The sequence below is a fragment of the Pan paniscus genome, chromosome 1, assembly GCF_029289425.2.
Source record: "Pan paniscus chromosome 1, NHGRI_mPanPan1-v2.0_pri, whole genome shotgun sequence".
Lineage (NCBI taxonomy): Eukaryota > Metazoa > Chordata > Mammalia > Primates > Hominidae > Pan > Pan paniscus.
Window position 1 is genome coordinate 118,942,236 of NC_073249.2, and position 27,839 is coordinate 118,970,074.

The 27,839-nt window shown below is 40.0% G+C and overlaps 1 protein-coding gene across 2 annotated transcripts in view; it reads left to right on the top strand.

Moving 5' to 3' along the window:
* Positions 1-544: 544 nt before the first annotated feature.
* The window catches only part of LOC100990756 (mitochondrial adenyl nucleotide antiporter SLC25A24), a 66,247-nt gene continuing 38,952 nt past the window's right edge, over positions 545-27,839 (top strand). Inside the window, exons 1-3 of one of the 2 annotated variants that reach the window (XM_003822238.5) lie at positions 545-3,145; positions 17,155-17,281; positions 21,083-21,170. In XM_003822238.5, the coding sequence (XP_003822286.1) occupies positions 2,963-3,145; positions 17,155-17,281; positions 21,083-21,170 (398 nt within the window). In that variant the 5' untranslated portion in view covers positions 545-2,962. Of the gene's footprint in view, positions 3,146-10,183; positions 10,616-17,154; positions 17,282-21,082; positions 21,171-27,839 lie in introns of those variants that run through there. The other variant, XM_055115307.2, reaches the window with a different exon arrangement.

Genomic DNA, 27,839 nt, shown 5'->3' on the forward strand with positions numbered 1-27,839 from the left:
AAGTCTGAAGGTTATTCCAGTGGAAAATGGTAGTACATTAGAAGGCCAGAAGTTGGGGACAATAGAAGTAGCTAAATTGGGCTGAACCCTAGACTTCTGTTCTGACCAAGGAAATGAATTAAGGAAGTGTGAATTCTGGGTTTCTACTACTGCCCTCTAGGAACCACTGGTCTTTGGGAATTGCCAGTAGAATTAAGCAGGGGTGCCTTCTTTCGTCCAGATGTTTAAATGTCCATGTAAAGGTTTCTTCTCTTATGCAGGAAGTTGCTAGTGTTAATTACACCTTTTATCTTCATGGTGTTATCTCGATTCCTTGCAGACATAGTGTCGTAAAATACAGTAAAAATGCAATACTAGAAAATTGAAATTAAAAAGACAAGCTCTGAGTTTTATTATTAGATATAACAAAATTACTTTATCAAATTGCTATAAAGTTTCTAAATCCTTCCTCTCAATGTCTGACTCATTGCAGACAGGTAACAGGTTGCACTTCGAGTGGTTTGCTTCATACTAGCTGTGCTTCTCAAACTTTATAAAATGCTCATCCAGGGTTCTTGTTTAAGTGCAATTCTTACTTAGTGGGCTTGGGCAGGTCTGAGATTATTTCTGACAAGCTCCCAAGTGACACTGATGCTGCAGGTCTGTGGCCCACACTTCATAAACGCTTTGATTTTCACAGTAACACTGATGTGACACCAATGCTGCTGGTGTGTGGCCCATACTTCGTAACTATTCATAAACTGTTTGGATGTTCACATTGATCTTTTGAGAATTTTTATTCCATTTTACTCATGTTTAAGTCAGATTTATTGATATCCCAGAGTAAATTAACCCATGTTAGTGTGCAGTTCTGCTGGCACACACATGCAGTTGTGTAACCACTACCACCATAAGCAAGATGTAAAATAGCTCCATCATCCCCACAAGCTTTCTGATGCTCTTTTGTCATCAATTCCCTTCCCGTGAGTCGCAACCCCTGGTAACTACTGATTTGTTTTCTGTCCCTACAGTTTTGCCTTTTCCAGAATGTCATTGTTGACAGGTATCAGTAATTCATTCCTTTTTATTGCTAATTACTATCTCACTGTATGAATGCAACACAGGTTGTTTACCAGTTCACCCTTTAAAGAACATTTTGTTTCTGCGCTTGACAGTTATGAATAGAACTGCTATAAACCCTCCAGTAAAAGTTTCGGTGTGAAGATAATTTTCTCAGCAAAAACGCTGACAGGTAATTTTTCTAAGTATTACTTTTTTAAAAAAGTAAAATAGCCTGTAGCCCCAGCTACTCAGGAGGCTGAGTCAGGAGAATCGCTTGAACCGAGGAGGCGGAGGTTGCAGTGAGTTGAGATTGCGCCACTGCATTCCAGCCTGGGCGACAGAGCTAGACTGTCTCAAAGAAAAAAAAAAAAGAAATAAATAAAAAGTAAAATGAAAGCATGTAAGTGTAAGATGACTAGTTCAAGCAACCTCTCTTCAAGTACAGAGTATTCAGAGTAGAGATTAAAAGAGGTTTTCAAGGACAGAGAAAATTTGAAGTTTGAAGGCAGTTCCAAAGGAAGGCAATGATTCTTAATAAGACTGGAAGTTGGAAGTAATATAAAAAGATAAATCAGTTTCAAGATGATTTTACTAAGCAGGCAGCCCTTAATTTACAAATTCTAGATTCATATATATCTTAAACATACAAAATGATATGAGAGGAGGTAAGTTCAGGGTCTGAGTTCCTGGCTGTTGTTGGAACAACTGATTTCTGTGTAGTGATTCAGAAGATGTGAGACACCCTAATTTACAAGTACAGAGGTATCTTCTTTTCTGCAAACAGCAGTACAACAATAGTTTCTCTTACGCAGCTGTGAATGAACAGAATTATTACAATTAATGATATCTCATTTGATTGGCGCCTTAGAGAATTAAGACCTTTCACACCTAATATACAACTTTGTTGTGAAGGCAGATATTTATATTCTCATTTTACTGATGAGAGACTACCCGGAGACGCTATGTCACATCTGAAGGATTAGGTACTTTCTCTGTTAAGTCCAATGTTCCTTCCGTTATTCCATGCTAGGCAGTAATAAGTTCTGTCTTGCCTGAGTAATAAGCTCCAAACCTCGGAACTGCACCCATCTTGAGAAGGAGGAGGGCGCTGTGGTTTTTTCTGATAAGTGCAGCTGGCAGACACTCTATACGCTTAATCACGGGTAAATCCTAGCTAAGCTGCCTACCAAACTAGTCCTTCTTTTCCCCGCTGCCCACGCAGATGGCTGTTGATCTTTTCTGCAACAAATCCAGGAGTTTCTCCTTTTTGTTTTATAATTGCTCCAATAGATGCTTTAGGATTTAACTCTCTGCTTTTTAAAGCAGAATCGCCATCCCAGGTGTGCAACCACGAAAAAGTTAGACATTCGTGAGAGACAATGCCCTCCATGGCCCAGTTTCCAGGCAGAGAGAAGCAGCTCTGGGCTGACCGCCAAGGCTCCGGCCCGAGGGGGTCTTTAAGTGGAGTAACCAGTCTTCAAGACCCCGCTCCCAAGCCACCGACGCGCTGACGCTGCAGCCCTGGACCTGCTGGGGGCCTCTTCCTCGGACCCGCACTGCTGACAGCGGGACTGGCAACTGGGCGGAGGTCGACCCCGGGTCCGCACAGCCCCTCCCGAGACCCAGCTCGCAGCTCCCTCACTTCCTGCTCTCTGGAGGCGGGCCCGGCCAGTGCCGCCGAGGCCAGCGCGGCGAGCTCCTCCCCAGCAGCGGCGGGACGGCCACACCCTGCGCGTCGCGCGGGCTCGGGTGGGGTCTCCGCTCCTGCGCCCTGCGCGCCGCAGCCGCACCCCCGACGGCGCCCCAAACGCTGTTGCGCGGCGCGCCCCGCCCAGCCCGGCCTCGCGCTGGTCCCGGTCTCGCCCCGCAGCCCTCGATCTCCCGTGACTTCCTCGGCCAGGCCGCCCGCGCCTCAGGGACCATGTTGCGCTGGCTGCGGGGCTTCGTGCTGCCCACCGCGGCCTGCCAGGACGCGGAGCCGCCGACGCGCTACGAGACCCTCTTCCAGGCACTGGACCGCAATGGGGACGGAGTGGTGGACATCGGCGAGCTGCAGGAGGGGCTCAGGAACCTGGGCATCCCTCTGGGCCAGGACGCCGAGGAGGTGGGTCGCCGCCGGGGCGCCGCCTGAGCGTAGGGAGGGCTGCGGGCGCTGGGGACACTGCGAGGACCGAGGAGGGCGGCGGCCTGAGGCGTTGCCAGGAGAGGAAGGAGGAACTGTGGTGCTCAGCGCTCCGGTGGCTTCAGAAACTCGGGCGTGGGGCCGCGACCGGCGACCCCGGTAACAGAAGTGGGTCATAATACCAAAGTCTACTGGTATTTGTCCAGATAAAATGAGTGTTGTGGACACTCTGGCCCACGGGCATTGTTAAATTTTTAAGACACTTTTGTCCTGAATCCATCCCAGGTTCTTTGTTTTTTTTTTTAATACCTTGCAGACACGTAATCCGTTTTAGCTGTCAGACTTCAGTGGGTCCCAAGTTTTGTAAAAAGGCGCACACATTCGATCTCTTTCGAAGCTGCTTTGTTACAGCAGCTATGTGTGTTGTCTACTGTTTCAAAACTGTTTGAAAACCAATCGCGTGTTTCCCCCACTTCCTGTTGAGAAGGAATGGCGGCATTCCATTGTTTAAGACATTCCTAGGTTAATGCCCTAGGTACATAAATTGATCTGAAGGGTTGACCTGACCTGCGACTGAGCAATTTCATTTTCTCTGAGTCATCTTAACTGTGCCCCTGAACTTCTGCCCCTTTAGTAGGGTGGAGATATGTGGAACTTCTCCAACCCTGTTGAAGCGTTCCCTGACACTGGCATTCTCTTATCCAAAGAGGGAAAGTGATTAGGTTACTATGAGGGCCAACAACTGTTATATAGTTATATTTAACTTCTCTTTTAATGTCTTTGGTAGTTATAGGCCTCTTCAGTTTACTGTTTCTTCTAGAGTCAGATTTAGTAAGTTACAATTTTTTTTGAAACTGCCCGTTCTGTCCAAGGTTCATAATACTCACCGATGATTTTATAACACTTCTGACTGAATCTGTAGGTAGGTTCTCTATTTCATTCCTGATATCTATCCTTTTCTCCCCTTCAATCTTGCCAAAGTTTTGTGTATTTTATTCATACTTTGAAGGAACCAACTTTTGGTACTTTGTGCCGATTGTCCCAGAAGTGGCCCAGTTGGAGTTCCCCACCATGTCCAATCATTGGCTGGAAGCAGCCCAGGAAAGGGACGGCCTTGCTGCAGTGCATCAGCAGATGCCAGGGTTAGAGGCTAGAGAGTGGAAGTCAACTGTGTTCCTCACAGTAGGTGCCTTTGAAGGGAGATCTCAGTGGTACAACTCCATGGTCCCTACAATATACGAAAGCTCTTTGGAGTGCTCAATGATTTTTAAGATTGTAAAGGGATCCTGAGATCAAAAAGCTTGAGAATTGCTGCTGTATCACCATTTTTACGTAACTGCATCATATTCTGTTATATGTTTGTGTCATAGTATACGTTACCAATTCTTTTTAAATCACCTTTTACTTTATTGATAGTTTAAAAACGATTGTAAGTGAAATTGCAATGGATGTCCTTTGTATTCATTTTCTCATTCTGGTCCAGTTACTTTCATAGGATAAATTTTGAGGAGTGGACATTGCTGAGTCTGAAGGTAACACACATTTTAAACTGGGATACGTATTGCCTTTCGGAAACCTTGGACCCATTTTCACTCTTTTGACTGACAGTGCTTGCTTCTCCACATCCTCGCTCATTCAGGGTATCAGTCTTTGTAAAGTCTGCTATTCTGCAGGTGAAATTCCTTTTCATTTCCTGTCTTAGTCCATTTAGTGTTGCTGTAGTGGAATATCTGAGACTGGGTAATTTATAAAGAAAAGACATTTATTTAGCTCACAGTTCTGCAGGCTGGGAAGTTTAAGAAGCGTGGTGCTGGCATCTGCTGGACTCCTGGGGAGGGCTTTCCTGCTGTGTCACAACATGGTGGAAAGTCAAAGTTGAAGTGGACATGTGTGAAGAAGCAAAATCCGAGGGGTGTCCTGGCTTTATAGCAACCCAGCCTCGAGGGAACTGATCCATTACTGAGGGAACTAATTCAGTCTCATGAGAGAGAGAACTCACTCGCTACTGCAAGAATGACACCAAGCCATTCATGAGGGATCTGCCTCCGTAACCCTGACACCTCCTGCTAGGTCCCTCCTCCCAACACGGCCACATCAGGGATCAGACTTCAACATGAGTTTTTGTGGGGACAAACAAAACGTAGCACTTGCTTTGCCTTTTGGTTCTATTCACATCCTCCACAGGATTGCATTATGCCTACCCATTTGGTGAGGGCAGTCTTCTTTAATTGGTTTACTGATTCAAATGCTACCCTCCTCCAGAGACATCCTCACAGACACACCCAGAAATCATGTTTTACCAGCTATCTGGGCATCCCTTAGTCCGGACAAGTTGATACATAAAATTAACCATCACACGTGGGATAGAATTAGGATTACACAGTCAACCTTTATGGGAGAAAATTTCAGAGGCATGTCAGGGGTTTGTGTAATGTCAAGGAGTGAGGACATTGGCTACTTGAGCATAGAAGTGAGAACTGTGGGGTGACTCTTCGGTGGAAAGTTTCAAGGTAGTAGTTTGTATCTAAGCCAAATACTCAGCTTGAAGCAAAATCTCTATAAATTTTCATCTGATTTGATCTCATCTCCTTGTTTCCAAGCATTTGTAATGAATTGAGCATTTAGAAGAAAACAAATTTCTGTTTAAGTTTCTTTAGATTTTAGATGGAAAGAATGTAGAAATAAGAGTAGAATGTAGAAATAGGCATAAGGAATATAATAGCTAACCATTACTAAGTGTTCCAGAATTATCCAGGGAAGAGAAAAGGATTCAAGGCAAGTCCTGAGACAAAATTAAGAACCAATTGGAAGTAAAAGCGCTACATTTTTTTTTTTCTGGTATGACCTTTCTTTTCTATATGTTCCAAATCTCCTCACTATGAAATTAGTGAAAAATTAAAGTTAAAAATTAGAGAAAATTCACATTAAGTTCTCCTAGGACTCAGTAGTATAAGGGTATAGACTGAGAGTAGAATGTAGTGTGAGAACAAGGAGATACAGTATTTAACCATTACTAATTCTCTTATACTTGTCTAGTAATCCTATTTCCTTTTAAAAGTCTTCAGTTATTTTCTCTTTATGCACCTCCTTCTCCCTCTTGTCTTCCTCCTTCTACCCCCATCTTCTTTCTTCCTGTGGAGCCTTCATGAATGGGATTAGTGCTTGTATAAAAGTGACCTGGAAGACCTTCCTTGCCCCTTCCACCATGTGAGGACACAGTGAGAAAACAGTGGTCCATGGAACCAGAAAGTGGGTCCTCACTAGACACTAAATCTCCTAGCACTTCGATCTAGGACTTCCAGTGTCTGGAACTGCAAGAAATCAATGCTTATTGTTTAAGTAAGCCAATAGTATTTTTGTCATAGCAGCCCAGATGGACTAGGACAATTACCAAGAGCAAGAAGGGAAGCAGCAAGCTACAAGAGAGTTCCGTCCTTGGTGTAAATTGACCGTGTAACCCTTGTCAAGTTTGAGCCTTACTGGAGCTTTTCTTTCTTATTCTTAAAATGCAGATATCTTGCCTGCATCCTGGACAGAGCTTTTAACAAGGTCATATGTTGCAGAATATGAAAGTTCATGTTAAAAAACCCTTTAAAATGTGGTATCCCGTTTACTAGCTGGTGAACTTCTTGAGGAACCTCTGTGCCCACGGGTATGAAGTGTATGCTGAATGATCACCCAATGTTAGAGGAGTGGGTGGACTGGTAACCTGATTTAAGGGCCATTCTAACTCTTACATTCTATGATTTTTAAAATTCTCTGTCTTTAAGTTTTTACATTTACAATCACAGAAAAAATAGAGTCACATAGAAGAATAGTAGCTTAGCAAATGTTTATTGCATTGAATGGAATCAGGATTTCACTCCAGTAAGTAATTCCTCTGTTAACAAGGAGGGTTCTTTTCATTTTTATTTCATTAATATTGCTTTTTTTTTTTTTCTGGAGACAGAATCTTGCTCTATCACCAAGGCTGGAGTGCAGTGGTGCGATCTCGGCTCACTGCAGCCTCTGCTTCCTGGATTCAAGCGATTCTTGTGCCTCAGCCTCCTAAGCAGCTGAGATTACAGGCACATGCCACCACACCTGGTTAACTTTTGTATTTTCTAGTAGAGATGGGATTTTGCCATGTTGGTCAGGCTGGTCTTGAATTCCTGGCCTCTAGTGATCTGCCTGCCTCTGCCTCTGAAAGTGCTAAGATTACAGGCATGAGCTACCATGGCCAGCCCATTTCCTTAATATTTTAATTGTCAGACATGTTATGGTTTCTGGCACAATATTAAGAAGACATGATATAGAAATCATAGGGTGAATTTTAGGGCATCACAACAGAAAGATTATGGTATAAGAAAAACAATGGAATTCCAGCTACATTTCTGTCAAATGTTCTAAAATATATAAAATCTGTATCTTTTGTGTTCTCTCCTGATTTATATTCTAAATTTGATGTTATCCTTCTCTGCAGAAATAAAGTATCTGAAAGAATGAAAAAAATGGAAGAATTCTTTAGTAAGGTATAAAACACCCTTTCCATCTTTGTAGCATTCTAAGCCTTTTGTCACCTTTCCAAACTCTCAACATGCCATATTCCCTGACTAGGCCACAACCATGTACATTGATCCCTTTATTTTCTTCTCTCTGCCTGAGATTTCTCTCATTCCCCCTTCTCTGCCTGGTATATGATTGCCCATTGTTTAAGGCCCCAACTCACCTTTATAATTTTCCTAGCCCACTTTCTTTATCGGTATTCCATAAAAAACATTTAGAAAGAAGCTTCCACAAGACAACATTCTGTAATACACTGCTTAACTTCTTTTGACCCTGCTGAGTTCAAAAATCTTATCTTTTTAAGGATCAAATGGAGTCCACCAAGGTATCTATATTTGACAGGATTTATGAAAACAAAAGGATTTGTTGAGAAAGTTTGAAGCCTAACTCTGAAACGTGGATCATAGTGTTTACTACACATTAACTGTTTTAGTGGATATAATGGTTATTATTATAGGCTGTGGCATCAGAACAGCATTCAAATGTTTTCACCGCTTGCTAGACTGTGGCCTTGGGCATGTTATTTAATGCCTGGAGGCCTCAAATGTTAACTAGGAATGGTAAGACCTACCCAGTAACTTAGCATAAATAGTAAATTCGTTCATTTCATGTTTTCAAACAGTGCCAGACATTGTTTAATGAACTGGGGATATAGTGGTGAACAACACTGACAGCGTTCTTCACTGTATTCTCAAAACCCTCCCTATAGTAAGTAGGTCTGTCTGTGTGTGTAGGTGCATGGGGAATAAAAAATAATAAGCAAATAATGAACAGGGTAATTTCAAAAAGCAGAAAGAGCTATTCAACAAAACTACCTGCCTTTTATTAGATGAAACTCTCAACTCTATGGTTTGTTCTCTCCTGTCAATTCTGTTAAATGCTGTCAGTCTGTTTTCCTTATCACCCTGGCCATGACTTCTGTCTTTTCTGCTTGGTCCTGTAGACTCTAACCCAAGGCTCATTCTCTGCCTGGCTATCTGCCTTCTGTGGCTCTTTGCCACTACCTACATTCTCTGTGTTGCACAGGGAAGGACCATTCCCCGTGGACCATAAAATTCTCTTTTTGAAAGAATTCATTCTTGATTGGGCCACAGCACATCTTGTGAAACAGCATTAGACATTTGCCACTGCTCAACAGCTCTGGGGGAAAATGTTTATTGAGAAGCGTACAGTAGTTTTTTTGACTAACCATGGTGCAACCTCCTCCCAGAGGGAAACCTAGGAGTATTTCAAGGACATGTGATGGTCTGTTTTTGTCCCCAGTATCTGACATGATGGGTAGTGTAGAGCAAGAGCTTACAGATAATGGCTAAATTAAATTTTCTTTTTGAATTTTAATATTCAACTTTTTAGGGTACCCAATCTCCATATTTAGGAAAATAAATTACATAAAAAGTGGAGAGTTTTTATTGTGAAACTGCACCTCCATATTCCCAGTGGTGCAGGATGAGGGAGCACAGGTGTTGGTCTGGGGAAGCCAGGGCCCTCTGTGGTTCCGGAGGGTGAGGATTAAGAGGAAGCCTTAGATAGTATTTATGAGTATCTCCTGACTTCTCTCTGGGACCCAAGATCACTGAACTTTTGCCTATTTTGAGATCATCTTTCCAATCCAGCCACTAACAGCTGAAGGATGGGCTTGCCCTGGAGCCATTGTAGTGGTTGGATGAAGATAAAAGATAAAAAACTGTGAGGGGAGGTGTCACAGAAGAAAGGGCCCATGTGGGCAGATTTTCATTCAATTCCTAGTCTTTATTACAGCAGTTCTCCAGTGCTGCAACCTTAGAAAAGGATTCCTACAACACAATGTAGGTACCCATCAGCAGCAGATTGGATAAAGAAAATGTGGTACATACACACCATGGAATACTATGCAGCCATAAAAAAGGAGCAAAATCATGTCCTTTGCAGCAACATGAATGCAGCTGGAAGCCAATAACTTAAACGAATTATTGTAGAAACAGAAAAACAAATACTGTGTTCTCATTTACAGGGGGAGCTAAACCTTGGGTAAATGGGGCATAAAGATGGGAACAGTAGACCCTAGGGACTCCAAAAGGGGGGAGGGAGGGAGGAGGGCAAGGGCTGGAAAACTTCCTACTGGGTACTTTGTTCACAACCTGGGTGATGGCACGATTAGGAGCTCAAACCCCAGTATCACACAGTATACCCTTGTAACAAGCTGATGGTGTAACCGCTGAATCTACAATAAAATTATTTTATTTTAAACAATCATTATAAAGATTTTTAAAAAGAAGGATTCCTAGACAGGTGCAGCCAAACAATTTTTTTTAAATGTTGGCAGGCCGCCACCGCCAGTCACTTATGCTGCAATAGCCCATGTCCCAACATTCCCAACCTACTTCTCTCCAAAAGAGAAGCTATACTTTCAGATGGCCCTGTGCTGGGTTCTCCCTGGAAGTTTCTGGGGAAAGGGGCGTGAGTTGCCCTGACTGGACTCTTCCTGGAGTGGGAGCCGGGGCTTCTGATCAGACGTGAGTGAGGCAGGAACTCCGCGGTCTCCCAGCGCAGCCCAGAGTGCGGTCCCACGCAGGTCCCGGGTCCTGCGCGCTCGCGCCTTTGCGCTGAAGCCGTTAGGATGAGCCCTCTCCTTCCAGAGCTTTAACCGATGAAGGTGCTTTGTGTTTGGCGCCCCTGAGGAGGATGCTGTCTTAGGCCTCTTCCCACTGGACGTGTGTGGTGGGCAGAGATCCCGTTGGTCCGTCGCACTTCCACCCCCCTGGGGCTCACTCAGGCCGCGGAGCTGCGAGGGAGACATCCTCGATGGACTCCCTCTACGGAGATCTCTTTTGGTACCTGGACTATAACAAGGATGGGACCTTGGACATTTTTGAGCTTCAGGAAGGCCTGGAGGATATAGGGGCCATTCAATCTCTAGAGGAAGCGAAGGTGGGTCTCACTGGGGCTGTAATCAGAGAGACGTTGGGGCTGGGAGCCCTGGAGAGGCATTGGGCAGAGAGGGCAAAATTTACATGTTGTCAAGCTTGACCTGGGCCCACTGCAGTGTTCAGGTGGTTGACCAGCGTTACCATTTATTAAGAATAACAACACAGCTAACACATTTCTCAAGTATTTTTCTCCGTTTTCTCCCTGGCTGTAGTAAAATCTCCAACTTCAGATTGCTCTCAAGATGTTGGCTACATACAGCCCTGTCTTAGGAGTCACCTTGTTCAATGTGCTCACCTGTCATTAGTCACCCAGAGGGGCGTCTAGGCCAAAGATGCGCCCTCCCCAGTTCAGAGAACTGGGATCATCACTCTACGTGTATTTGGGAGTGGGGTGGTGATTGGAAATTTTCTGATGTTATGTTTTGGTTTCTGTTCCTGGAAGGGGGCAGTGGAAGTGGCTTTTACTCTTGGGTTTCACTAGTGCTGAGGTTTCCTCATAATATGCCTTAATTAATAGACCCTAGTTATCCGTACCGAGCTTAGGCTAACCCTTCTCTTCCCCAGAAGGCTAACCTACAGGCTCCTTCTCAGCACGTTGTGCTTCGTACATACTCCTATTGCAGTATTTCCAAGTCATTTTTCATTTGGAATTTATTATTGTATATAATAATTACTTTATAAGTATATTTGCTCTTTGGATGTTTGACCCGGTAGACTGGGAGATCATGAGCATGTGGACTATTGAATTTATTTTGGATAATTGGTACTTCGTGCCCAAAAAACTGTCAGTTGAGTTCTGTCATGTTGAAATTTAGTAAAACTCTTTCTATTAGCCATGTGAACTTTGGGAATATTGAAGCATCCATTCAGTCATGGGTCAGTTCTAGTTTGAGCACATTCTATATTCCAAGCCCCATACCCTGGTATCCTCATCTGTTATATCAGAGGCCTGGACTGTGTACTTTCTGTGGACCAATTCAGTCCAAAATGTTACTTCTGCAAAGCTTATCTGGATTTTTAATCCCTAGAAAAAAGCAGTGTTTCTCCTTTTAAAGTTAAGTGTTCTTGTTCAGGTGCAGTGGCTCATGCCTGTAATTCCAGCACTTTGGGAGGCCAAGGCAGGTGGATCACTTGGGGCCAGGAGTTCAAGACCAGCCTGGCCAATATGGTAAAACCCCATCTCTACTAAAAATGCAAAAATTAACCGGGTGTGGTGGTGGGTGTGTGTAGTCCCAGGAGGCTGAGGCAGGAGAATCACTTGAGCCTGGGAGGCAGAGGTTGCAGCAAGCTGAGATTGCATCACTGCACTCCAACCTGGGTGACAGAGTGAGACTCCATCTCAAAAAGAAAAAAAAAAAAGTTAAGTGTTCTTCATATTTGTTTAAAGACACTCTTATATTTAGATTTGCAAGTGTAACTTGTATTTGTTTATTTGATACAAACTAGCCTTTCATAAGAAATTCTGGGTTAGCTATCAAGTCGAATCTTTTGAAACACATTTCTTCCTTATTGAAACAAAAGGTTTGTAGATCTGTCTTGCATTTTTGGCAAGGACGCTTTGTGTACCTAGTGGTGACTGATGAGGGTTCACATGTCAAAACCCAAGGGAGGGGTATCCCCAGAGAATTCTGCACCAACCACACAGAACATTCTGTTTCAGAGGAGCACCATTGTGACTTTTCCTCAAGTGGCAGTCACATCGTTAGGAGGTTTTGATGTGAGGTCTCTTCCCACACGTCTCCACCTCCCCAGTAGGAAAATTTGTTTATATAGACAAAACTCAACTGATTAAAAAAAAAAAAAAAGAAATGGTACTTACACTATCGTGTTAAGATACAAAAGCAATAACTTTTTATTGTGAAAATAGTCTGTTTTTGAACAATATATTGTTTTGTTTTTTCCTGTGAAAGTTGAGAAACTAAATATACGAAGAGATAATGGTCAGACCATAAATAAAAATAGAACTTTGACTCAAAATTTACAGCAGTCTGCCCAGAAAACCAGCCCTTTATCTAAAATAAACAGACCAGGAAACCAGCCTGTTATGTCAGACTTATAGGAAGTCAGGTTGCTATCTCTAGAGACAATACACAAAGCTATGCAATAACTGCTGTAACAGCCCCAAATGGTCAGAATTTGATTAATAACCGACAGCCCCCCTAATTTTTTTCTTCACTTCCAACTTAGGACGAACCAGAGAAAGCTAAATATGCACCACCTACTAATCAAATAGGGTGCCGCGTTTCTAATGAGCCCTCCTACAGCTTCCCCAGGCCAGCAGCCCCCAATCAGGAAACGCCTGAAGCCTTCCCTTTTTCCCACTGTAAAGCTTTCCCACTCCTCTGCCTGCCTTTGAGTCTCTGTCAATACACAAGTGAGGGTGTCTGACTCCCTTGCTATAGCAAACTTGGGCCAAGTAGATTTTACTTTTCTCATTTGATTGGTCTTTTATTTCTACAAGGAACATACAGGAAAATTTCAAGGGGAATCCATTCCTAATCTTTCATATTATAGTAGTCCCCTTTTATCTGCAGGGCATATTTTCCAAGACCCCCACTGAATACCTGAAACTGTGGGTAATATTGAACCCTATATATACTCTCTCTATATATACATATATATATATTTTAGTATTTTTTTACTTTATCTTTAATTAGCTTTAGCTCTTTTTTTTTTTTTTTTTTTTGAGATGGAGTCTCACTCTGTCACCCAGGCTGAGTGCAGGGGTGCAGTCTTGGTTCACTGCAACCTCTGTCTACCGGGTTCAAGCAATTCTTGTGCCTCAACCTCCGGAGTAGCTGGGACTACAGGCATGTGCCACCACTCCTGGCTAATTGTTTTAAATTTTAGTAGAAACGGGATTTCACCAAGTTGGCCAGACTGGTCTCGTACTTCTGACCTCAAGTGATCCGCCCACCTTGGCCTCCCAAAGTGCTGGGATTACAGGCGTGAGCCACCATGCGCCCAGCCATAGACTATATATTTTTGATCTGATAACTGGTTCAGCTACTAAGTGACTAACAGGCAAGTAGCATCTGTAGTGTGGATATGCTGGACAAAAGGACATTCACCTCCTGGGCAGGATGGCACAGAATGTTGAGAGATTTTGTCATGCTACTCAGAATGGTGTGCAATTTAAAACTTATGAGTTGTTTGTTTCTGGAGTTTTCCATTTAATAGATCAGACCATGATTGACTGCAGGTAACTGAAACTGTGGAGAGTGAAACTGTGGATAAGGGAGGACTATTGTATTGTTAAGTCAGACTCATTAGGCAATCATAACTCTTGATTTACCATCAGAAATGCTGCAGAAATATGGGTTAAAAAAAAAACTGTTCAAAAATAGGGTCAGGGATGTCCTTTAACTTGTTACTTCCAAAATGTTAGTGAAAACTGTGGCCCCAAAGAGTGAAAGGAACCAATGACTAAGAGAAAATCTTGTTTTCAGAATGACAGGTTAACAAAGAAGCAACTTGTTGAAACACTGAAAATCTCTCCACTTGTAAGATAACACAAAACTGGCTAAAACTGGTTGGAATGAATATGGCCAACTCAAGTCTGCACAGAACTAACTTGGTGATGTTACAGCCCAAATTTCCACCACATATTTTATACTAACTCCCCCCGGATTTTCACACATGATCCGTGAGGTAGCATGAAGAGGTAACTATGCATGCCTAAGGACTTGGGAGACCTCCCCATTTCCTTCCACCAATCACCCACTAATCCCAGAATCCGCCCCCAAACCTTTTCTAATAACTACCTTAAAGCAGCATAGGGAGACAGATTTGAGCTGGACTCCTGTCTTCTTGTGGGTCATCTTGCAATAAAAAGCTTTTCTTTTCTCAAAACCTGGTATTATAGTATTGACTTCTAGTTCATCGGGCAGCAAGCCCCTTTTGGTCGGTGACTATTCTTGTTCGCTGATATTTCCATTGGCCAAAATATAAACCTCTCAGATGAAACTTCAGTACGTAAATGGCGCCACAGAATGCTGTGATATTTTTCTCTTGGATTATAGCAGGTTACTTTACTGAATACTGTAGGCAGTTATAACACACTAAGTATTTGTGTATCTAAACATAGAAAAGATACAGTAAAAATATGGTAATTTTTTTCAACTTTTAGTTGAGATTTGGGGGGTATGTGCACATTTGTTACAAGGGTATATTGCATGATGCTGAGGTTTGGGGTACAGTTGAACCCTGTCACCCAGGTAGTGAGCATAGTACCCAATCGATAATTTTTCAACCCTTGTCCATTCCCTCCCCATTCTTGTAGTCCCCAGTTTCTGCTTTTCCCATCTTTATATCCGTGTGCACGCCATGTTTTGCTCCCATGTGTATGTGAGAACTTGTGGTGTTTGGTTTTCTATTTCTGCGTTGATTTGCTTAGGATAATGGCCTTCAGCTGCATCCATGTTGCTGCAGAGGACATGATTTTATTCTTCTTTATGGCTGTGTAGTATTCCATGGTGAAAATATAGTACTATAAACTTACTAAATCACTGTCATATATATGGTCTATCATTGACTGAAATGTATACAGTGCATGAATATGTATATATATATATAATGTCTTATCCATTTGTGTATTATTAGATTTGATTCGCTAATATTTTATACAGGAGTTTTGCATCTTTTTCACTAGTTGACATTGCTTGTAATTTTCCTTTTTTTGTGATGTCCCTGTTAGGTTTTAGAATCAAGTGTATACCCGCCTCATAAAATGGGTTGGAAAATGTTCCCACCCTTTCTGTTCTCTGGAAAATTGGTGTTTTTTTCTTAAAGTTTGGTAGACATTATTGTTAAAACCATGGGGGCCTCGATTTTTCTTCATGGAAATGTTTTCAAATTACACTTTAAATTTCTTTAAAATCTGAGTATAGGGCTACTCAGACTTTCTGCTGTCTTATGTCAGTTTTTAATAAGTTGTTTTTGTAGGCATTTGTTATCTCACTTTCATATTTTTGATATAAAGCTGTTCATAATATCATTAATGTCTATAGTGTCTAGTAGTTTCCATCTTTACTTTCTGACATTGGTTATTTGCCAGTTTTAGGAGTTTATCAATTTTATTAGTCTTTTCAAAGAACCATCTTTTGGCTTTGTTAATCCTCCCAATGGTGTGTTTTCTTTCTCATTACTTTTTGCTCTTTATTTCCTTCAACTTCTTTTTTGCTTAATTTTAAAATAATTTCTTGAGATTGAGATAAGCCTCAATGATGGGTCACCGATTTCCAGTCTTTCTTCTTTTCTAATTATGCATTTTAAACCATAAATCTTTCTCTAAGTGTAGCTTTAGTTGCAGCTCACAAGTTTCAGATCTGTCTCTCAGTCTGGAGGTTGGAGATCTGACCATGACCATGAAACCATCCAGTCACAACGTGGCATTATTTTTTTTAATTTTTTTTTTTGAGATAGAGTTTCACTCTTATTGCCTAGGCTGGTGTGCAATGGTGCGATCTCGGCTCACAGCAACCTCCACCTCCCAGGTTCAAGCGATTCTTTTGCCTCAGCCTCCCAAGTAGCTGGGATTACAGGCATGCGCCACCATGCCCAACTAATTTTGTATTTTTAGTAGAGATGGGGGTTCTCCATGTTGGTCAGGTTGGTCTTGAACTCCCGACCTCAGGTGATCTGCCCGCCTCAGCCTCCCAAAGTGCTGGGATTATAGGAATGAGCCACTGTGCCCAGCCCAACTTGGCATTATTTACCCAGAAGAGCATGACCATCAGAACAGTAGAATTTGTAAGCTTCGAGTGGGTGACTATGAGTGTCATAATAGGTAGATAGGTTATATTTTGCGTGGTGGTAGGAGAGGGCTTACAGTTTGCTATGACAGCTTTTTGTATGGATCATCCTTAGTAAAAGATTATTTAATTTTTGAAATCAAAGGGGAAAACACTATTTTAGGCTTTCTTCTTTCTTTCTTTTTTAGAGACAGGGTCTTGCTCTGTCACCAGGTTAGACTGCAGTGGTGCAATACTGCTCACTGTAACCTCAAATTCCTGGGCTCAAGTGATCCTCCTACCTCAGCCTCCAAGTAGCTAGTATTTACAGGCATGCACCAACACATCTGGCTAATTTTAAACATTTTTTATGGAGATGAGGTCTCACTATGTTGTCCAGTCTGGTCTTGAATCCTGACCTCAAGTGATCCTCCCCCATCAGCCTCCCAAAGTGCTGCAATATTTTAAATCCTGTGGTAGGTCAAGTGGTTGTCTTCTATCTTGGGGTTTATAAAGTACATGTCAAGAAATTTAGGGTGTGGTTAGATTAGCTTTAAAAATGTCATGTTTTATAAAAATCAATGCATCATTTTTCTGATTGAAAATTTAACACAAGACTCAGAATCTTTTTGCAGTAGTGGAATTACTTTTATTATAGATCTTTGCGACAATGAATGATGATACATCTGGCCAAAAATAGGTACTATAGTCTTTTAGGAAAACAGCTAATCTGCTTGAAATATGTGTAGAAATAATTTAGTGCATCAGCCCATATTGGCAATAACTTCTCTCTAATTTTTTTTTATAGAAAATTTTTACTACTGGAGATGTCAACAAAGATGGGAAGCTGGATTTTGAAGAATTTATGAAGTACCTTAAAGACCATGAGAAGAAAATGAAATTGGCATTTAAGAGTTTAGACAAAAATAATGATGGTGTGTCTTTCTTTTGTATTTATCACCAGCTATGAAGAAGCATTTATCATGCTTTCAAGAGTCTAAAAGGATGCTTATTTAATCTCTCTGGTTTTAGATGATAATTATTATTTGTGTTAATACTTTTTTTTAGTAATGTGATTTTTATGTAGAGTTTATATTATTTAGTGAAGAAAACTTATAGATAGCTTTTCTTTTTCATTACTTTGAAATGTAATGAATTACATTTCTGAATTAAAAACTGTGGGCAGGGCCTGTTGTAAATGTTAACTATGGAACATTATGCTGATTTGAGTTAAACCTGTAGGTTAAAAATAATAATTATATTTTCTTGTCCTCTGGGTAAAATGAGATTTCTTTTTATTTGTATAGAAGAATGACAGTTGTGTCATCTAAAATTTAAAAAACTTTCAGATTATCTTGCATCTGTTAGTTTTTTTGGAAGAATTAATTTAGAGAAGATATCTCTGATCCTGGAAATTAGGGAAAAATAGCATATAAACGTTTAAGTGTGTACCTTCTGGTTAAGATTATGACTTCTATATTTCGATTAATAGGTTGGAGTTTGTCTTAATCTGTTTTCTGTTGCTGTAATGGAATACCACAGACTGGGTAATTTATGAAGAAATGAAATTTATTTCTTATAGTTCTGGAGGCTGGGAAGTTCAAAGTTGAGGAGCCGAATCTGGTGAGGGCCTCTTACTATGTCATAACATGCTAGCAGGCATCACAGAGCAAATGCACTACCTCAGATCTCTCTTCCTCTTCTTAAAAAGCCACTAGTCCCATCATGGGGGCCCTACTCTGAAGACCTTATCTAATTCTAATTGGAAATAGGGTCTTGAAGCCCTCATCACTAGAGGTAACCTTTAACAGGAAGAGAGAATTTACAAAAATTATAATGCAGCACCAAACCCCTCCCTACTTGTGAATAGTCAAGGTCATTTCATTTACAGACTTGTTATTAAAGAAACAGGTTAAACAAATAGATTGAGAGGAAATGTGGTTCATGTCTGAGATCAGCAAATTTTTTGTCCAGAAGTCCAGATAATAAATATTTTAGCTTTGTGGGTCATGTGGTCTCAGTTGTAGCTACTTGTCTCTGCTGCTGTACCTCAAAAGCAGCCATGGATAATATGTAAATGAATGGGGATGACTGATTTCCAATAAAACTTTATTTACAAAGATAGTTAATACACCTTATTTGGCTTGAGGGTTATAGTTTGCCATCCCCTGATTTACAATGAATATTAAAGTTTAATTCAAAGCAAGTTCCTTCAAACAAACAAACTAAACTCTAGATGGTTTTGAAGATTATTCACATCTGTGACTCTCAGCCAGGAAGAGCTGAGTTTGGGTTGGAAAGTAGTACTATTGGAACATTTGTTGCCCATAAGCCTTACAATATATGCCCCTAAGTCTAGCCTTAGTCCAGTCTTCTAGCAAAACTCAGTTTTCTTTCTTCTCTGCAAACTTTCATTCCAACATCGACCCTCTGCAGTTCAGATTGTCTTGCAGGTCAGATTGTCTGTGTGCTGCTATGGCAGGCAGTAGCTGAGAGATGGAGCTACCTTAAGATCAATTGCCAGATAATCAGAGGTCAATTATCCCAGTGCATTAGTAGTGTACATATCAATTGTTCATTTTATAAAATTCTAAATGAACCAGAGGCAATAATTAAAGATGAAATTTTGATGGCATATTTGTAGGAAATCTACACAATGTTTCCCTAATTTCCCATGTTTGTGTATTTTAAAACAATGTGGCATTATTGGTTCATATTTTTATTTTTTAGACTTCCTTAATGCAAAACATATACAGTTGATCCTCATTATTTGGGGATTCTGTATTTGCAAATTTGCCTACTCAATAAAATTTATCCCCAAAGTAACCCCAAAATATATACTCACAGTACTTTCCCAGGCATTCATGGACATGCACAGAGCAGTGAAAAACTTGAGTTGCTCAGCATGTACATTCCTAGCTAGTAGAATAAGGCAACATTCTGCCTTCTTGTTTCAGCTCTCATACTATTAACTAGCAAGTATCCCTTTCAAGGTCTATTTTGTGCCAGTTTTTGCATTTTTGTATTTTTGTTGGTAATTTCCTTTTTAAAATGTTCCCCAAAGGTAGTGCTGAAGTGCTGTCTAGTGTTCCTAAGTGCAAGAAAGCCATAGCATGCCTTATGGAGAAAATATATGCGTTTGATAAGCTTTGCCCCAAATTCAATGTTAGTGAATCAACAGCACACATTAAATGAGGTGCCTTCAAACAGAAACAGACATAAGACATGGTTATGTATTAATCAGTTGATGAAAGTGTTGTAATCAGAGGCTCACAGGAACCTAACCCTGTTTTTCCTGTAGGAACAATGGTTTGGTATTTGCTAATTCAGTGTTTGCAATGAATATAGAACTTTATGGAAGATGATTGCTGTGAATAATGAGAATTAACCATATCTCTTTAAGAGTGCATTTCTAAAGGAGAATATTCAGAAGGGTATTTGCATAATTTCTTTACTAACAGATGCTGCCTCTCACTGTCCTTACATGGTCCAGATTCTCATGCTGCTCCTTCCCTCTCCCCAGAAGGATTCTCTCAGAATCCTATCATCTCTCCAGGGTCCTTTCTCCAAGAAAGTCTATCCTTTCACCACTAACAGTAATTTTGGTCTTCCTCTTTTTCTGGAGAAGTCAGCTGTTTATGCTGCTTCAGCACCAGACCCTCTCTTACTTTGTTTTGTTTCATTCTTTTTCATGTACAGTAGTCTTAGGATTCTCATGAGCCTGTGAGCTGCTAGAAGGAAATACAGCAGTGCTTACATTTATTGCTTCTATTTTATTTTCTATTTTCTCTTCCTGTCTTCTGATTGTTCTCCTTCTGTCCACAAACATGCTCTAATTTCCCTAGTATTAAAAATTTTCTGTCTTTTGTTGTTCTTTTATCCTTGCTCCCTTATTTTTACTGCCAGATTTTTATTTTTATTTATTTATTTTTGAGATGGAGTCTCACTCTGTCACCCAGGCTGGGGTGCAGTGGTGCGATCTCAGCTCACCGAAACCTCCGCCTCCCAGCTTCAAGCAATTTTCCTCTCTTAGCCTCCCAAGTAGCTGGGATTATGGGCACCTGCCACCATGCCTGGCTGATTTTTCTATTTTTAGTAGAGACGGGGTTTCACCATGTTGGCCACACTGCTCTCTAACTGCTGACCTCAGGTGAACCACCCGCCTCAGCCTCCAAAAGTGCTGGGATTGCAGGTGTGAGTCACTGTGCTTGGCCTTTTACTGCTAGATTTTTAAAAGAATAGTCTGTGCTTTAGCTCTATTTCCTCATTTACTACTTCTCTTTAACTCAGTCATATATGATGTTTTGCATAGTAAATGTCTAGTAATTTATTAAAAATGTAGAAATAGGTACTTTTAAAATGAGTAGATCCTACTTTAATTGAATTTATCTTGGAGTTAGAATATCTTGATTTGGATCTTAGTTCTGCTACTTCTTAATTACATTAGTTGGTAAGGCCACTTGAGAAGTCAGTCTCTTTGGAGGAATATTATTTATCTATAAGGCTGTTATAATTACTGAATTTTAAAAAATGTGTATTTATTTTTTAATGTATTTGTTACATTTTTAGTATTGATGTTGGGATAGGCATTTAAGCAAGTCTATAACTCACCTACATGCATAATTTTGCCTTAATCAGTTTAAAGCTTTCTCTTAAATGAGAGATTTGAAATTCATAATTTCTGTGGTTCTTATCAGTTCTGAGTTTTATTTTTTGCCCTTTTTATTTTTTTAAAGGAAAAATTGAGGCTTCAGAAATTGTCCAGTCTCTCCAGACACTGGGTCTGACTATTTCTGAACAACAAGCAGAGTTGATTCTTCAAAGGTAAGCTCTTCATGTTGGTCAACAATTGACTTTCACTTTAATATCCTGCATTAGAACTCTGTGTTTGTAAGTGTGGCTTTAAAACACCTCCCTAGTCTTCATTATGTATATCCAAGATCATTTTGTCTTTTTTCCTCTCATTCATTTTGTATGTGTACATTTATCTAAAGTGTAAGAATGGGAAGTGTAAGCTCACACTGGACTCTTTCTTTCAAGGCCTCAAAGGATAGTGGAATGGCAGGAAGTAAGGTTTTAACTCCATAGATGAGGAGCTAAAGAGTTTTGGTGTTGCTTTTTCTCCATTTGGTTTCTAATGTGACAGTAAAACTCATTGATTCAAACTAAGAAGACTAGCAGATTCATCACATTATTTAACCTACATGTGACTGGAAAAAAGGGAAATTACTAAGCTCTCCAAGCTAACAAAGAAATACCTGTTTAAACTTTCAGAAAACAGAAATGCAAATTTGAACCTTATTGTCTGGGGCAATCAGTTTGACTATTTAAGTCAGACTTTTATACTCTTAATGTTTTGTTTCATGGGATAGAGCAGTAATCTCTGCAGCCCAGGTGCTCTCAAATACTCTGTTGCTATAAACACAGGGCAGGAACTGATTTTTTATGATAACGTAAAACAGAAAAGGACAATTACATTGTATTAATATTGTTGTGAATATTTTCAGTCCTCACATTGTCTAAAAAAACTTTCTAAATGGCTTTGTTATTGAATTTATCTCATTTTATATCTGTGCCAGTAGCATTTTCATCCTTTCTCTCTCTTCATAATTTCTTTTACAAACAGCTACTCAAGAGGAAGGCTCAAAGTCTCAAGGCTGAGCACGTAATGACTTTTGTTAGTACTAGATGAGAAGGGCTTTCCTGAGGAAATGAAAACCTAAAACATGAAAAGAAGATAAACAGAATTTGGACAGTGAGATATAGGGCATATAATATTCTGCTTCTAAAGTAATATTCTTCTAGGAAAGTGAGGGCGTTTCCCTGGCTGTTAGGCCAGAAATGATATTCCTATATTTTCTTTGATAGCTTTAGGAATAATGCAAATTCTAAGCCCAAGCTTCAGAATAGACTAAGAAGTATTAGCTTAGCTGCCATGACAAAATACCATAGGCTGGATGCATTAAACAACGGAAATTTAGTTTTTCACAGGTCTGGGAGCTGGAAGTTTAAGATGAGAGTGCCAGCATGGTTGGGTTGTAGTGAGGGCTCACTTTCTGGCTTGCAGATAGACCCCTTCTCACTGTATTGTCATATGGCAGAGAGAGAGAGAGAGAGAGAAAGAGAGAGAGAGAGAGAGAGAGATCTTTCTCTTGATTTCTATTATAAGGCCATAGTCCTGTTGGATCAGGGTTCCATTCTTATGACTTTATTTGACTTTACCCCCTAAAGATGCTATCTCCAGATATAATCACACGGTGGGTTAGGGCCTCAACATTTGGATTTGGGAGGGACACAGCTCAGTCCATAGCAAAGGATAATGCAGAGGGTTGGATATTTAAAAGTAGTGACACAATTTTTAATATAAATATTTTATGGTAACTTTTTTTTTTTTTTTGAGATGGAGTCTAGCTCTGTTGCCCAGGCTGGAGTGCAATGGTGCGATCTCAGCTCACTGCAACCTCCGCCTCCCAGGTTCAAGCAATTCTCCTGCCTCAGCCTCCTGAGTAGCTGGGACTATAGGCACGCGCCACCACGCCTGGCTATTTTTTTTTATTTTTACTAGAGACGGGTTTGCACCATATTGGTCAGGCTTGTCTCGAATTCCTGACATCAGGTGATCCACCCATCTTGGCCTCCCAAAGTGCTGGGATTACAGAAGTGAGCCACCGCACCCAGCCAGCAGCTTTACTGAGATGTAATTCACATGCCATAAATTCACTTTTCTAAAGTATACAATTCAGTGACTTAAAACATTTATTTATTTTTAAATTGACAGAATTATATGTATTTATCATGTACAACATGATGTTTTGAAGTATATGTACATTGTGGAGTGACTAAGTCTAGCTAATTAACATGATACATCTCATACTTAATGATTTCTGTGGTGAGAACACTTTACATCCATTCTCTTAGTATTTTTCAAGAATATAATATATTATTATTAATTGTAGTCTTCATGTTGTATAGTGGAGCTCTTGAACTTATTCCTCATGTCAAGCTGAAATTGTGTGTCCTTTAACACAAACCATACCCGACTCCCAAAGTATTCTGCTCTCTGCTTCTATGAGATTAACTTTTTCTGATTCCACATGAGTGAGATCATGCAGTATTTATTTGTCTTTACCTGGCTTATTTCATTCATGTTGTTACAGATAACAGGATTTCCTTCTTTTTTTAATGGCCGAATAGTTTTCTATTGTATATGTATAGCACATTTTCTCTCTTCATGCATTGGTGGACACTTAGGTTGATTCCGTATCTTGGCTATTGTGAATAGTGCTATAATGAACATGGGAATGCACATGGCTCTTTGACATATTGATTTCATTTTATATATGTATATATATATGTATACATACAGTGGTGGGATTGCAGGATCATATGGTAGTTCTATATTTAATTTTTAAAGGAACTCCATACTGCTTTCCATAATGGCTGTATTAGTTTAACTCCTCACCAACAGGGTGCAAAAGTTCCCTTTTCTCTACATACTTGCCAACACTTGTTATCTTTTGTCTCTTTGGTAATAGTCATTCTAAGTGTAGTATGAGGTGATATCTCATTGTGGCTTTTATTTGCATTTCTGTGATAATTAGTGATATCGAGCTTTTTTTTTTTTTCTTGTACTTTTTGGCCATTTGTATGTCTTTGAAAAATGTCTATTGGGGTTTTTTGGTTGTTTATTTGAGGTTTTTTGTTTTTATGTAGGCATTTACTGCCATAAACTTTGCTCTTAAAACTGCTTTTACTGTGTTCCATGGGTTTTGGTATTATGTGTTTCCATTTTTTTTCATCTCAGGAAATTTTTGAATTTTGCTTTCAGTTTCTTCATTGACCCACTGATCATTCAGGAGCATGTTGTTTAATTTCCATGTATTTGTGAATTTGCTGAAGCACCTCTGTTACTGATTTCTAGTTGTTGTTTTTTTTTTTGAGACGGAGTCTCACTCTGTCCTCGAGCTGGAGGGCTGTGGCCCGATCTTGGCTCACTGCAAGCTCCACCTCCCGGGTTCCCGTCATTCTCCTGCCTCAGCCTCCCGAGTAGCTGGGACTACAGGCACCCGCCACCACGCCCGGCTAATTTTTTGTATGTTGAGTAGAGACGGGGTTTCACTGTGTTAGCCAGGATGGTCTTGATCTCCTGGCCTCGTGATCTGCCCGCCTCGGCCTCCCAGAGTGCTAGGATTACAGGCGTGAGCCACCGCGCCTGGCCTGATTTCTAGTTTTTTATTATTGTGGTCGGAAAAGAAACTTGATATGATTTCATTCTGCTTAAATTTGTTAAGACTTGTTTTGTGGCCTAACATATGATATCCCCTGGTGCATGTTCCATGTGCAGTTGAGAAGAATGTGTATTCTCTTGCCATTAGGTGAAATGTTTTATGCCTGATCTGTCCATTTGTTCTAGAGTATAGTTTAAGTCTGATGTTTCTTACTGATTTTCTGTTGAGATGATTTGTCTATTGCTGAAGGTAGGGTGTTGAAGTCCCCTACTATTGCTGTATTGCAGTCTATCTCTCCTTTCAGACGTATTAATGGTTTTTATTTTATTTTATTTTATTTTATTTGTTGTTGTTGTTGTTGTTGTTGTTGTTTTTGAGACGGAGTCTCACTCTGTCGCCAGGCTGGAGTGCAGTGGCAGGGTCTCGGCTCACTGCAGCCCCTGCCTCACGGTTCAAGCGATTCTCCTGCCTCAGCCTCCCGAGTCGCTGGGACTACAGGCACATGCCACCACGCCCAGCTGATTTTTGTATTTTTAGTAAAGACGGGGTTTCACCATGTTGGCCAGGATGGTCTTGATCTCTTGACTTCCTGATCCACCCGCCTTGGCCTCCCAAAGTGCTGGGATTACAGGTGTGAGCCACCACCCCTGGCCAATGTTTGGTATTTATCTTTAGGTGCTCTGATGTTGGGTTCATATATATTTATAAAAAACAATAGCTACATAACTTATTAAGGGATATGCAATATAAAATATATAAATTGTGACACTGAAAATTTTAAATGGGAGGAGTGGAGTAAAAGTGCCTTCATATAACTTACTATTATATCCTCTTATTGAATTGACCCTTTTATCATTATATAGGAACTTTGTTTCTCCTTTACAATTTCTGACTTAAAGTTTGTTTTATATGATATAAGTAAAGTTACTCCTGCTCTCCTTTGGTTTCTGTTTCCATGGAATATCTTTTTCCATTCCTTCACCATCAGTCTGTGTGTATTTTTACAGATGAAATGAGTCTGTCATGGGCAGCATATAGTTGGATCTAGTTTTTTTTATCCACTCAGACACTGTGTTTTTTGATTGGATAATTTAATCCATTCATGTTCAAGGTAATTATTGATAAGTAAGGACTTTGTACTGCCATTTTGCTTATTGTTTCATGGTTCTTTTATAGATCCTTTATTCTTTTCTTCCTCTCTTGCTGTCTTTTTTTTGTGGTTAAGTGATTTTCTCTAGTGGTATGTTTTGATTTCTTGCTTTTTATTTTTTGTGTATCTCCTATTGGTTTTTGGTTTGTGGTTACCAAGAGGTTACAAAAAACATCTTAAGAGTTATAATAGTTTATTTTAACTTGATAACTTAATTTTTATTGCAAAAACCCCCCAAAACAAAAAAAAATCTACACTTTTACTTAATCCCCTGAAATTTTGAATTTTTGATGTCACAGTTTACATCTTTTCATATTGTGTATCCCTTAAATTATTGTAGCTATTATTACTTTTAATAGTTTTCTGTTTCCTACTACAGATGTAAGTGATTTGCATACCATCATTACAGTATTAGAGTATTTTGAATTTACCTGTGTACTTTCTTTTATCAGTCAGTTTTATACTTTCAGATGTTTTTGTGTTACTCATTAGCATCTTTTTCTTTCAGCTTGAGGAGCTCCTTTTACGTTTCTTATAAAATAGGTGCGGTCATGATTATCTCCCTCAGCTATTGTTTGTCTGGGAAAGTATCTCTCCTTCATTTCTGAAGGACACTTTGCTGGGTACATTACCCTTGGTTGGTATTTTTCTCCTTGAACACTTTAAATATATCATCCCTTTCTCTCCTGACCTGTTAGGTCTCTGCTGACAAGTCTGTTTCCAACCATATTGGGACTCTCTTATATGTTATTTGCTTCTTATCTTTTGCTGTTTTCAGGATCCTCTCATTGTCTTTGATTTTTGATAGTTTGATTGTAATATGTCTTGGGGTAGTCTTGTTTGGATTGAATCTGATTAGAGACCTTGGACTTTTTCTGCATGTAGATATTTACCTCTTTCTCCAGGTTTGGAAAATTTTCTGTTACTGTTTCTTTAATTAAGCTTTTTACCCCTTTTGTCTTCCTTTTCTCCTTCTTCAACTCCTGTGACTCAAAACTTTGCTCTTTTGATGCTGTTCCATAAATCTTGTAAGCTTTCTTTGTTCATTTTCATTCTTTTTTCTCCTCTGTGTATTTTCAAATAACCTGTCTTTGAGTTCATAGTTTCTTTCTTCTTCTTGATCACTTCTGCAGTTGATGCTCCCATATTGCATTTTAATTTTGTTCATTGTATTTTTCAGCCCCATGATTTCTGTTTGATTTTTTCTTTTATTATTTCATCTCTTTATTACCTTTCTCTTTGTGGTCACTCATTATTTTCCTAATTTCATTGAATTGTTTCTTTGTATTTTCTTGAAGTTTGCTGAGCTTTCTTTGAATTCTATGTCAGTTCATACATCTCTGTTTCTTTAGGGATGGTCGCTGGTACTTTATTTTGTTTCTTTAGTGGTGTCATTTGTTCCTGATTGTTGTTGATGTTTGTGGCCTTGTGTTTACATCTGTGCATTTGAAGAAGTAGGCACTTATTTCAGTCTTTGCAGACTGGCTTTGTCTGAGAATGCCCTTCAACAGTCAGCCTGTCTAGAGATTCTTTAATATTTAATTAAATATCTTTAATATTTTGAAGAACTTCCAAATTGTTTCTAAAGTGGCTGCACCATTTTATAATCCCAGCAGCAATGAATGAAGGTTTCAGTTTCTCCATAGCTATATGAATACTCATTACTGTCCGTCTTTTCATTTTTTGATTTTTTTTTTTTTTTGAGAAAGGGTCTTGCTCTGTCATCCCATCTGGAGTGCAATGGCACAATCATGGCTCATTGCAGCCTCGACTTCCCTGGCTCAATTGATCCTCTCACCTCCTGAGTACCTGGGACTACAGGCATTGTACCACAATGCCTGGCTAATTTTTATATTTTTTGTAGAGATGTGGTTTTGCCATGTTGCCTAGTGTATTAGTCCATTCTCATGCTGCTATAAAGAACTGCCTGAGACTGGGTAATTTATAAAGGAAAGAGGTTTAATTGACTCACACTTTTGCTTGGTTGAGGAGCCCTCAGGAAACTTACAATCATGGTGGAAGGGGAAGCAAACACGTCCTTCTTCACATGATGGCAGGAAGAGCAGTGCCTAGCAAAGAGGGAAAAAAACCCTTATAAAATAATCAGATCTCATG